We start from the raw sequence: 14,037 nt of genomic DNA, 5'->3' as shown, positions 1-14,037 counted from the left end.
GTGCCTGTGTGCATGCATGTGAGTTGAGTATAACAAGAATGCTGTTATCTAGAATCTATAATTAAGTCACACTTATAATTGTGTAAACCCTATTGAATCACTTCGTAATTGTTGAATTAATGATTAAGTACTGCTAAACTCTTTTGTAGCCTTATATTTTTGCACCTGTATCCTTTGCACCCTGACTCTCCTGCACCCCCACTTTTCATGTAAATAATTCTAAATTGCTGCTAATTCTGTTTTGCTATGTGTGCTTCAGCTATGTAATAAGTAATAGAGAGAACCTTGCCATCAAACTCTCTTAAGCTGCACTTCCACAAATGTACATTAAGACCTGCTTGTTGCCATTATCTTTGATGGTGGTATTTTAGGTGGCCTGAACCACTCATTCACAACAGTCTGAGCTGAAGTTCTGCCACACTGGTCCCTGTCCCCATTGGCTCATCCTTTGGCACGTGGGGACAGCCTATTCTTTAAAGTTTTCTTTCTGAAAGTACTTTCTGCCCTCCTGGACATCTTTGCCCTTCAGGACTGTCTCTCAAGGGACTCGGTCAACTAGTCTCCTAAACAGATCAAAGTCATCCCTCCAGTTCTGCTGACCCCCTCCTTACTTCTCTGAGAATCAAAAATTCTATTGTTTTTTGATGACTGGGCCCAAGATGGCCTCCAACCAGGACATCACCCACAAGTCCTTACTTCTCTGTCCAGCAGAGCACCTTCCTAGTTGGCTCACTCACAAACTTTGTCAGGAAGTTCTCTTCCACACACTCCAGGAACCTCCTAGACTGTCTCCCCTCAGCTGTTCTGTATTTCCAGGTATGATGAAGTCCCTATGAGAACAACGGCTAGCAACTGTAAGACTTCTGCCAGATGTTTAAAGAATATTTCATCTGCCTCTTCATCCTGGTTGGGAGGTCTCGAACTGACTCACACCGTGGTATCTTCCCTGTTGGCCTTCCCCCGATTCTTACCTGTAAACACTCAACCACATCATTCAGCACCATCAAACTAGACAGTCAAATGTTCCTCTGAGTATGAATTTTTTCAAATGATGCACAATCCTGACTAATAGTTATGGCCTGCCATCCAGTTTGGAAGGTCATAATTATTAGCATCTTTAAGCAAACTCTGAAAAGTATCAACAGCCCAAATATTACTGCCACTTCATGGCAAGTTTGGCACAACTAAAGGACCTAATGCTAGTAATTTTAACTTGAAGGTCAGAGGATTCTGAAGTAAATTTAATGCAAAGTTCCCTACAGCATTTTCTTGAACTGGCAGACTATTTTTTCCACCTAAACACATAAAGCACATCAACTAGTGATGACTTCCGAATCTGTTCATTCAGCAGATAAAGAAAAGCTTAAAAAAAGAAAAATCTCTAGGATAAAGAAGAAATTCATAGATGCTGTTGGACAAAACCTCACTGACCAAATTCAACAAAACATATTACTACTGAACAACAGTAACAAATCATTTTCTGAGCCACTGAATGGGCCTTTTTAGACTGGCAAGTGACAGACTCTCCTCTCTATCTGAGTGCTGTAAGATATATCAATAAGCCTGAATTGAACTCCTGGCACTACTGCACAGACACCTGAGCTGGTTCTGGAAAAGCTAGATTATGGCCATTTTTTGATTTACACTTCAACTTATTTTGAAGGCTGGGGTCTTTCTCCACTTAGGCTGGATTGCTGATGACGATTACTACCATTACTTTATACAGGTATTTAGATACAGTTTGTACAGAGAAAAGCCAGGTCAATTCAATGGCAGGTCAATTCAATCCAATTCAGGGGAAAATACTGTATCCAGAGACTCTGCTCTGGATTTCCCTATGCAAGAAAAATCAGGAAGAAATGAGATTGCTTGCAGATTAAGCTATAGCCACAGATTAATGTGAAATGCTGCCTGTGGAGAGACACTGAGCTAAGCGCTCCTGTGCTTCAGACTACTTTATTTCTGCTTATTCTATACCAGTCTCCAGTGCAATGGGGAGAAAACTGCAGGACATAGCAGCACCAGCTACTGTGCTGATAATGTTTTACTTATGGGGCCCCCAAGGTATGTTCACTAGAACTGCTAGAACTGCTTAACCTGAAGATAATGAAAGCAGAAAAAGAAGGTTCAGAAAGCAATGCAGAAAACACAAGACAGTCAGCAATTACTTTCCTCAACAATGAGAAGATTTACCAACTGTGTTATCAGGGATCAAATCAGTATAAAAATAACTTGTCAAATTCATTACAAATTTAAAGGCAAGGAGAGATCTCCTCATCATCTCACTTGGAATCAAGAACAGAGAACAGAGTCTGAGAAAGCATGTCTTCAAGGTAGTGTACATTGTAGAGAACATGAACACACAGCAGAGAAAGAGTCTGTGTATCAGACAAGTGCCATTATCCACTTAAAGCTGTAGCAACCTTATGGCAGGAGAGTCATTATTTCTGTGATGGCAAATCCATATATTGAAAAAAATTCAAGAAATAAAAACAAACAAACAAACCAAATAATAATTTAAAAATTAAGGTTTAGTCTTCGTCCCTACTTAAGAGTTCTTACTTTCCTAAAGTAAAAAAGACTTCTACATTCTATTGTTCAAGATTTCAGACCTAAAATATACAAAAGAATGCTATTTCAATAGCATTTCCCATTTTTACAGAGGATATCAGAATGAGACTTATTAACACTGTATCTTGCATATCATCTGTGGGGAAGACAAGCATTTCCCTGGAAAACATCAAGACACAAAAGACTAAGGATCCCTACCACGCACAGTCCAACTTTATACCCATTTTAGAGAACATGCCACAGAGCTGGCACAACATTTTTTTAGTGATCATAAGACAGATCTTTCATATAGATCCAATTAAACTTACTAAGTTTAGGTACAGGTTGTGTATCCCAGAACTGGTATTTACGTTTGGTAGCCTCATCAATATTCTTTGCTGGGCCTTGGCATGCAGAGAGCAGCTCCATTGCTCTCTGGATGTCTTGAAGCTTCTGCATTGGAATGGCTGGATTCTGCACACACAGACAAACAGAACAGGAAGCTTATTGAGTACATTTACTTTGTGAATAGTTGTACAAACACTGTCATTTCTTTTACTGTTACCTATTCTTACAGGTAATTCTTCTCATCATGGCTAATTTAGGTACAACGTTTGTACACAGGAGGGTGGAAAAAGTTAAGTGGACAACAGGCAAGTAACTTCACAAAATAGTTGTCAGTAGCACTTCTATTTAACCAAAACCCATCAATTTTTAACACAAATACAGCAGCATTAAGGCAGGATACTGTATTGCAGTAATAAATGCTTCTTATATTCCCTGTTCCCCTGGTAAAACACAACAATACACCCAAAAAAGTGTCAGTTTAGGTATTTCACAATAAAGGTACCACTGGTACACATGGAGTTGTTTGAAGTTGTACTTTACACCTACAATATAAAATAATATTTATATTCTCTCTGGTTCAGTAGTACCTGAAGGTACACTGATGTGCTACAAATATCTGCTTTTTGTATTTGTTTGAATCTGTATTTGTTTGCAATTATTAGAGCAGATAATACCTTTCTGCATCATACATGTAGGAGTTAACCACCTTGCTGCTAATGTCAACTGTGCCAACAACTGACAACTAAAGACAATTTTAACTGAAGCAGACAAACATAAAATAAACTCACTTTCCGCTTAAAAGTTGAAAAATCTTTGTAGAAAAGTTATTTTTAAACCATAAACCTAAGTATTTCTAAGTTGAGCTTTGAACCCTCACTTTTGATCACCCTGAGTAAATGTAACAGGAATGAGAATTTTTCCTGCAAGGGACAGTATAAAGGAATAATGGTAACAGGCCTCTAAATCTAAAGGGATTTTTCCCTCTCTCTTTTTAAATCTGTTTTGTTATCTTCCTAGTGGTAAGCCCTGTTCTGAGGCATATCAACAGCATGCTTGTGCTCAGGTTTCCCTAGACTGCAGTGCAATAATGCATCTGAAATAGTCTCAAACATACTGGAAAATTTTAAGCAATTCTGCACAGAGATTTCAAGCCGGACTGGCTTTTCTTTTTACCAAATAGCAATGGACTGCTATTTCCGTATTTCACTTTCTTTCTAGGATTCATGTGTTGAAAAACCAGCATAAAATAAATGTAATAATGACGGTAAAGCTTAATTTGGGTGATCAGTCTCTGATATCCTCAATCACAAAAGGAGCAAAACTTTGTGCCTCAAGCAGCTCACCATTTACTATTTACAATAAACACTTCTATTATCTAAATTAATGAAACAAAATGCCTGTTTAAGTATTGCAGATGTCACCTGTAAGTGTGCCTTTAACACCTGTCAATTGAGCAACTGTGAATTAACATGCTTACACACTTTAGAGCAACACTGTTCCAGCCTAAAAAGTCTTCCTTATTTCTAGCTCAGGATAACAGAGACATAAATTACTAATGCCACTAGATGAATTCTGAAATCTCATCAGTACATCATGAAATTGTACATAAATGGTGACATACTGTAATTTATTCTGTATATTTATTTAAAGTCTATAATATGTCTTCTACATTAAAAAGCAGAAAATCTAAAAAAAAAGAGTTCCTAAGAAAGATACCTTACTAGCATAATAGTAAGTAATGTCCAGGTACTAAATAGACCATGACTAAGGACATCAAGAGGAATCCCCTTTCATTTCAAAACATTCAGAGATCAGCCTGACTAAGAAGTTTACTTTCAACACTTTTTGTTTCCCTCTAATAGAAAGCAAGGAAAACCTACACAGACATCACATGAATTAGAAAAACAAAAACCAGCTCTTTTGTTTAATTTCCCTTTAGGGCAAGTATCTCTTCACAGCACAAGATGGCCCTGTCATGCAATGGGGCTGGGGGCTGAGGTACTAAACAGTTTGCCTCAGTTTTGTTGAGAACCTCAGGCCTTTGACATCCCTGTACCCTGTAGCAGTCAGAGAGAAAGTTAGGGAGTGTTGAGCAAACTAATCATGCATGGGTCCCTGAAAACAGACCAAATGCACATAAGGATGCTAAGGGAGCTGGCTGATGTTAGTGCAACTAACAACTATTAAGTTTAAAATAGTAATTGGTGGAAGTTTCCTATAAATAGATAAAAGGAAATGTCACATCCGTTTTCAAGAATGCAAGGGAGGGGACTCAGGGTCAATATAGTTTAATGATTTTGACTTGTCAAAGAGTAATTTCTCTGGAAGTGCACAGATGATACCTAGAAGAAGAACTTCTAGAATTGTTGATATGCTGAACCACAGAGCAGTTATTCAAAGCTACTCTGACAAGCTGGAAACAGAAACTTAATCAAGTTTGACAAAGGCAAATGCTAAGTCCTTCAGCTGGTATAGAAAAAGCCTAGGAGGGCTGAGGCCAGCATGGACTGGCTAAGAGAGAGCACGCAGAAAAGAACTTGGAGGTCCAGGTGGGCAGAGGGCTGGACATGAGCCAGCAGACTGCTGGCCAGCAAAGGACAGCTGCATACTGGGTAGTACCAGTAGGACTGGCCATAGTCTTCCCCTTTATTTGGCATCTCTGAGTCACACCTCACAGTTTGGGGTTCTCCATTACAAGGAGAACATTGACAATGTTGTGAGTTCTCTGGAGGGCACCAAGATAAATTGGGGGCTGAAGCACATCACACAAGGAGATGACAACGAGAGACCTTGGTTTGTTCAGCCTTAAGAAGAGAGAGTAGGAGAAATCTTATTACTGTCTAATGCGAGGATATAAAGAAAACTGAGCCTAATCTTTTCAGAGGAACACCGTGATAGGACAAGAAACAAAAGAGACAAGTTCCAAACCAGCAAAATTAATTTAGATATAAGGAATTACTCTTTTTTTTTAACCAAAAACTGTAGTCAAACACTGGAATAAGTTACCCACGAAGATCATGCAGTCTCCATCCTTGGAGACCAAGCAATCTGATCTAGGCCTAAGCAACTGAATCTAGCTGGACATACTCTAAGCAAGGTTGGTCAAAAAAACTTCCGATGTCCCTTCTAATCTATTATTCTGTGACTAGGTTGTGTGGGCCACTAGTGGCTACAATAATGACTGATAAGATTGCAGATATGGCAAGCTTTCTTTGTCTCAGTGTGGACAGCTTACATCACTGGAACTTGTAATAGTGAGAGATGGAAGTCTTGTGAGAAGGGCAATGAAGTGTCCTCAAGGTCACTGTAGGCAGGCAATGCTAACAATCATTTACTGCTTTGATTACACTCATGCCACTGTTCAAAATGTCTACTATCACTACTGTCACACATAAGGAAGACAGAAGCCAAGGAGACTCACTGTTCTGCTTTACTTATCTCCAGACTGATACATCTGTTTACAAACTCACGTGACCTCAAAATCCTTTTTCAAAATCATTTGCAATGAGTTCAGGAGCCCCACTGAGTTCTGCCTGATGATCTTGCATATATATTCTCTTAGAGGTAAGGTGTACAATGTCATTTCAACCAAGAGCAAGCAAACACTAAAAGCCTGTTTTCTATAATATATTTCATATAGCACAAGAATACAAAACAAAAAAAAGAATACTCGAGTAGCAGACAAAATAAATACACTTTTCCACACTGATCAAGATCAGCAGTCTAAGATGCTTTCAAAAAATCTAAATCGAATAGTAGTCTAAAACAGACCTGCAACACAGCAAATAAAGCAAAATAACCCCTCAGGCAAAGTCGATGCATTTGTGACTAGAGAAAAGTGAAAGCCATAAAAGACAGCACTATTTTCTTCATGAGCCTGTACCTCCATCTTTGAGATTACCACATTTTATGTACGAATACATGCTGCTTGCTTGCCCTAAAGAGACTCTGGTTAACACAGCAGGCCCACCTTCCCTCCTGCTGGTGCTGCTGCTGAGAGAGCTTCATGCTGCACAAGTGACCAAAACTGCACTAAGCCAAGTCAGATGGCGGCTATAAACTACAGGCAATTCATCAAATACAGAATCTATTTAAAAGCATTACCATTGCAGATTATGGTTCTGTGCAATGAGGCTGTCACTAGCCCGAGTTCTAACTGCTCAAAGAGAAAGACGGAACTCCTCCTCTGCCTTTCTCACAGTACACCACTGTGGTGGTGACAACAGCTCTGAAAACACCAGGTCTTGGCTTCCTTCTCTCTGTTCAGGACAGGAACCAGCTGGTTAATTCTCACATACTAAGGCAGAACTTACAACTCACTTTTATAACAAGCAACACGCAAATTAAAATTAAATTAGAAAGCAAGCACAAATTAAAACAGAACCAGGCTCTCACTTTTGAAGGTTGTTGAATTTTAATCTCCTGGGAATCAGATGCAGAATCTGATTTGGTGCCTCCAGAATTTGGTTTCTCCTTTTTTCTCTTCTGCTTCTTTTTCTTCTTCTTCGCTCCCAAATCCCCTCCAGGACTTCTGCCAGAGATTCAAAGAATGTGCAATGAGAAAAATCAATACCACTGAGCCTCAAATTTAAAAAAAGTTAAATATGGAAAACGCAGCATCTTAGTATGAAAAATCTAACAGCAGTTTGAATGCAAAGAAAAGGCAGTGGAAAGAAAGGAAGGAAGGGGAGAACTGAGAGCATTGATGAAAAACTTCCTGCAAGAATTCATTTATTTAATATTCTGACACCAGCATAATAAGACATTTTGACATACTCATGTCAAATTGTGACACTACACAAAAACCAGTGCTCCTCTCCTGTCTATTACCCAGCACAAACACAAAATGACCAAATTCAATAGTTTGGAGGAATACAAGAAAGTATGGGGACTGAGGAAAGTAACCTCCTTGGAAACTCAGTAACTATCAGTGCCCCAATACTTTTCCCCCTTCATGCTCAACCATCAGATACATCTGAATTTGAGAAGACTCCAGATGAAACATTCTGTTTTCAGGAAATTTTGTTCCTTACTTAAGTCACAATGAAAATCTTGCTGAAATCCCAGTAAGAGACAACATAAAACTAACCAAATATTTGTGCTTTAAAACAATAAGTACAATGGAATCAACTTTAATTAAAAAGCCCCAGCAACAAAGTAAAAATTCTACTTGAGGATTCTGGTGTATTTTGACTATTAACATAACATAAGTTATTCTTAAAGGAGATTTTTATTTAACAAATAATCGAGATATAGAATCAAGATTAGATCAGAATTTGCAAAGTGTGGGATGTGTTGGCAACTCTCAGACAGAACAAAAATACGGAGGCAATGAGTCAGTTAACACTAAATTGTCTTCAAGAGGCTAATCTCTCAGGAAAACCATATGCACGTAATGGAACTGAAGACAGATATCAGAGTTTGGGGGGCTTGGGTGTTTTTCACTGGAAAAGAAAAAAGTCAATGCAACAAATAATTGTTAATCCTGGAGGGGGAAAAACCCCAGGTATCACATGGACAAACAAAAAGAAAGAAAACTCAGAAGAATATAACCAAAGTTATTACAATCAACATATTTGACATATTATTTGCTGTAACTTGCTCACTTGCAAGATTATGATGACTAGTCTTAGCATCTATACCTTGTCTCAGTTGATATTTTCAAGAAAACACCCTCCCATCTAGTTGGGAGGCACAAAGCCTGCAATTAACCCAACACTGCAACTAAGCAAAGACTGATTTTTGTGAGATCATTACTGTACTTTACAATAATCTGTAGTGAAAGATCAATCTTAAGAAGACCTTAACGTTCAAGGTTACACTGGGTTACGCTCCCAGAAAGAAAAGTGTCAAGTTGTTACTCAACGGACAACAGTAGAGCAGACCAAACACACTGGAGAGATAAGAGAGTTTGATGCATTTACTAGAAGGCTGCAGAAACAAAAGATGGACTTGTGTAAGTGACGGAGGGAGAAAATCTTTTGTAGCAGAATAAGCATACTGTCAGATCACCTACATGATCCACAACGAATCACAATTTTATCAAATCACAGCACTTAGGTTGGAAATCACCTTTAAGATCATTGCATTAACCCAAGTCCACTACTAAACTACACCCCTCAGTGCCACATCTGCATGTTTTCAATTACCCCAAGGATGGTCACCCAGCCACTTCCCTGGGTACCCTTTACCAATACTCAACAACTCCTTTGGTGAAGAGATTTTTCATCACATCCCATCTAAATCTCCCCTGGTGCAAGCTGAGGCCATTTTCTCTTGTCCTGTCATTTGTCACCTGGGAGAAGAGGCCGACTCTCACTCGGCTAAAAATTCCTTTCAGGTAGTTGTAGAGAGTAATAAGATCCTCCCTGAACTCCTTTCCTCCAGGTTAAACACCAGTTCTGTTAGCTGCTCCTCACAGGACTTACTCTTCAGTCCCCTCACCAGCTTTGTTGCCCTTCTTTGGGCATACTCCAGCACCAGTTTTCAGGCCAGTGAAGGGCTCAAAACTGAACCCAGGATTCAAGGTGCGGCTTCACCAGTCCAAGTACAAGGGTATGATCACTGTCCTAGTACTGCTGGCCACACTCTGTCTGATACAAGTCAGGATGCCACTGGCTTCCTTGGCCACCTGGGCACAGTGTTGACTCATTTAAAATAATAAAATCTAAATCTATCTGAAAGCCTGTATACCAAGCTCTCATTTTGTACAGAATTTAAACACAGAACAAACCCGAAAGCCTGACAAGTGGTTATAAATACAAACCAGTAAAACCTCACACATGTGTACAAGACTTCACCACCTCTATCTGGCAAAACTGAGATAAAAATACCAGGGAAAGTGATTTCACCTGTGCTGAGATTCATTTAAGGGAGTATTGTTTTACTTTCTGCAACTGTCCAGAAACTTGTCTTTCCCCTAACGCTTCACATATAGCAAACAAATGATGTCACTGTATCCCTGAGCTGGGTCCCAAGGGCTTGTGTGCTGAACATGAGGCTATTCAGAGTTTCAGCAAACACTGTTCTTGAACAGACACCCTCAGCAGGCACCGAGCCCTGAGCTACACCAGTGCAGCTCACTTGTCTTCTTGTCTTTCAGGAAGATCCGGCGTCACATACACCACAAGGGAATTTTGCTCACTAGGATTACCTGAGGGTCAATGTTTTATTTAGTTTGGTGAAATAATGAACAATTGAACTAAAAAAAGGTTGGCAGCTATGGAGAAAAACCAGCTTTGCCAAGCCTTACTAATGCTATCCCCAGTCAAACCATACTTTTACCAGGATAATCACAGTTTGTTCTTTGACCAATTCAAGATCCTTTTCATATAGAAATGTATATTCTTCAGCTGGGAAAGAAGGAAGCCAGAAGTAAATAGTTGTAAAATATATGTGGCGTTTAGAACTACACTAATAGTTTTTTGTTTGGTTGGTTGGTTTTTTTTAATCTTCTAAAATCCCAGTCCTTGGTTTACGACCTTCAAGTTTAAATCTTTCACACTGTCTGTTGCAAAATAAATAAATATCATTATCTTTGCCTGACAAGTTACCTAGGAATCATTCCAAGCAGCTATTTATGCACGGTTTCCCACTTGGGTCAGTTTATTTTTTACTGTTACAGTCCACACAATGTAAAAAGAGGATTTAAATAGAGTTCTACTCATCTTACTATTTAGGCATGCCTGCCTAAACCCAGATATTTGGCAGCAGGCAGCACACAGAAACTTCTACTCAGTAAACAGGTTTGTCCAACACAAGTTACAACCAGAGATACCAAGCAAATCAGGGCAGAAGCAAAACCAAAACATCTCAGGATTTTTTGTCCTTCTCATGCTCTGCCTTGAAAAGAACTGAAAGGCTCTAAAACTGGAAGTGAGAACGGCTGGGAATGGAGTAGGGAGTAACTTTGTTGCTCAACTTGCAGTAATTGTGCTGGACTTGACAGCACAAAGGATATGCAAAAGTAACAAGACTGAAACCAAAGGCTCCTATTAAAAGCTTTTCTGTGACATTCTTGTGTGCTGACTAAATCTGAATTCTCCTCTGTCTGGTCAGATACACCTATGTGATGACACGTTGAGTTACATCTCACACTTAGAAGCTGGGAGGAAAAAAGTTTCATGTTTTTATGAAAGTTGACCTTTAAGCATGAAATCTCTTTTTCCAAACTACCCTGTACCTGTAAAGTGATGCAATACCAAGCGCAGCTCCCATGTGCGAAGCAGAAAAACAATACAGAACTCAGGGTGGTGCCATGTCAAGTTGGCAGGTCAGGAAACACAACCTTCTCGCACATCAGATCAACACATCTGCCCTAGTGCAGCCCACCACACAGACCACAACACATTATACAAAGAAAACCATTCAATGTCAGGCCTTGAGAAGATTTTGACTGTGTCAGTCTAGTGGAGATAAACTTATACCAGGAGAACTTCAGTGACAGGAGGGCAAGTCTATACAGTGAGGTTCAGCTATATCCAAGAACAGGCACAGTCTAAGATATTTTTAACTGCACCCACAATGACAATTTTGTCAGTCTGACGAATAAGAATAAGGTGAGGCTGGCATAAAAGTGACATGCAAATCAAAATTCAGTTGAGGCAGAAGGGTCGAAAGACCTTATTCTGCCCCAAAATGACTGAACCCTGCCCCAGAAACAGGCTGTGGATAGGACTCTGAGATAGTCACTTAGGCCTACAATTTTATGATTTTGTCTGCAAGTCACAAATGCAAGCCCATGATCCCACCCACATACCTTTCCACTTATGTACACACATCTGGTGTTTTGCATAGATGTAGGAAAAAAATACTTTTGCTTCTCCCTGCATGTGGTGGTGTTTTGGTTGGATTGGGGGTTTTTTAACTGAAAAATGGGAATACTTACTGCATTTGGGGAGAAGTGTAGCAAAGGTGGAGAAACCTACTTTGTGAAGCTCTGAGTAAATCTATGAAAAGCCAAGATGAAAAAATCAGGAAGAGCATGACAATTACCTTGTTCAGGTGGTCAAACTGTTCTGGTTCCCTCAGTTTGAGATTATCTTTCTCACTGGCTAATTGTCAATGTTATTTTAATTTCCTTTTTGAATACTAAATTCTTCTTCACCAGGAACAGCCTTTTGTCATATCAACATCTGTTTTAAATTACATTGAATGGTAATTTTAAGTTAGCAATTTCTCAAATTTAAAAACGAAACATGTACTTCAGAGGTTTATTTTTAAACTGCAAAGGCCTGTGTGGGGTTCTTGCCTTCACAGTACTTCTCTCTCTGTGAGTAAGTGAGGTTGCAAAGCTGCATTTCTGAAGATGTTACATGGATCTTTTTGATCACAAAAATTAGGTCTCATGTATATGGGCAAGACTTCAAAAACTTTTAAAGCAGTATTATTTATACTAGGGCTGTCCTTGGTTCATAAAGAAAATGGAGGTTGAGGTGCAAAGGACCTTCTCATTGCTGTGAAAAACTACCACCACTCCAAGACAATATAGAAAGATCTCGGCCAGAAGGGTCTATGCCCTTCAAACTCCACTTACTAATAAACTGCCATTACAAAGAATCTCTCTGCATGAAGATTTCATTTGTATACATTTCAATACTTGAGAATGCAAGGTTTTTAGCATGAAAACCTAGCAGCAAGACCTTAAACCCTAACCCAAGAGTATTTCTCAGATCTGCATGTTTCCTCTGTCTCACTCTTCAAGTCTGTAATCTGTACTGTGACACGTAAAACTCACCTGCTAAAACCAAGCACTGCTTCTACTACCTTAAAAATATTTGCTTCTTTTTTAAATCAAGAAGTAGTATTCGTTATTAAGTGGCCTTTTTTAACAATAATCATAGGGATATATTACTAAAACATTCAAAACAAATAATTCATGAGGGTTGGGGGAGTTGTTTAAAGTTTGTACCTTTTTCTCATCTGTTTATGAAATGTTTTGTGCCCAAGGCCTTTCTGGCAACGAACATAAGGAACTATTTAGAATATGAGAGACCTTATAAGGCTGGGCTTACCAGGGTGGATCCAGGTGCAACAAATACATTTTTTTTTCTACATACACACTAACAAATATATTTTGTAAACCACACTTTATTACAACACAGAACAAAATACAGCACAATGCATCTAGCAGGAGCAAACTAGAGAACAGGAAAACAGCAATGAGTCACACAACATACATAATCCTGCATCTAAAAAACAGGAGCAGAATCAGAGGACAAAGACATTAGCACAGTTGAGAGCTATAAAATGGTTATTTTCTGCTGCACTCATTCAATGCTCAAGCATAAAAGCCCCTGAAAATTAAAAAGAAAGAAAAAGTCATATATATGTAAAAATCATGTTTTCTTACGGGTAGTGCTCTAAGGACCTATTTTTAATGTCAAACATCTTGAAAATAACTTAATTTACATGACAGTCCAATAGAGACTGACACACAATATTCTGTCTCCTTCTTAAAAGGTGCAGGTTAAAATAGAATGAGATTAAACACTGACCAGCAGCAATAGAGACCAAGCAGAATTTAGCAAGTCAGTTGACAGAGTTGTAGTCTCAAGTAATTGCACGGCTCATAAATTGCTTAAGTATATAAAACCTAATCTAAAAGTTTGAAGCAAACTTTAAAGTTACCTCAAGAATTAATACACAATGACAGGGAGAAAACAGGGAATAATTAATTAAGCTCCTATTACTATAGGTTAATCTCTCAGATCAAGAGTAGTTCTTGCATGCTCTGCTGTGAGATTTTTCCTTTCACTTGCTGGAATTCATTTGAGTATTTCTGCCTGCAGACAAAGAGTAACAAACAAGATTTTTTCAAAGATTAGGGGAAAATAAAGTAATTCAAGAGACTTCATGCAGCAGATACTAATATTTAAGAGGCTTTTTCTACTGGAATGATCTACCACTAATTTAACTAAACTTCATATTACTTGAAAGCATTCACTTTCTTTTTCACAGATGCACAAAGCAGCTTATTTTTAAAATACTCATTAAAATACATCTGGGATATTCAACAAAAACAAGTTTTGGGTAGAGGACCATACAGGCTACAGCTGGCGTCCCTTAGATAGCAATGAGACCCGTGCTGGAGTAGAGCAGCCAGCTGTGCAATTCTTTGTTCCCTGGCTGCCCCTCACA

At 38.8% G+C, this 14,037-nt stretch overlaps 1 protein-coding gene across 1 annotated transcript in view; it reads right to left on the bottom strand.

The window, feature by feature from the left end:
- NMT2 (N-myristoyltransferase 2) overlaps positions 1-14,037 on the bottom strand; it is a 34,187-nt gene that overhangs the window by 18,223 nt on the left and 1,927 nt on the right. Inside the window, exons 2-3 of the mRNA XM_083869469.1 lie at positions 7,294-7,429; positions 2,880-3,024 (exon numbers count right to left, since the gene is read on the bottom strand). Of these exons, the coding sequence (XP_083725595.1) occupies positions 2,880-3,024; positions 7,294-7,429 (281 nt within the window). The remainder of the gene's footprint in view (positions 1-2,879; positions 3,025-7,293; positions 7,430-14,037) is intronic.

This window comes from Zosterops lateralis (assembly GCF_965231275.1).
Source record: "Zosterops lateralis genome assembly, chromosome: 1".
Classification (NCBI taxonomy): domain Eukaryota; kingdom Metazoa; phylum Chordata; class Aves; order Passeriformes; family Zosteropidae; genus Zosterops; species Zosterops lateralis.
Note: the sequence above shows the minus strand (reverse complement) of the source record. Positions and strands in the feature narration are given on the sequence as shown.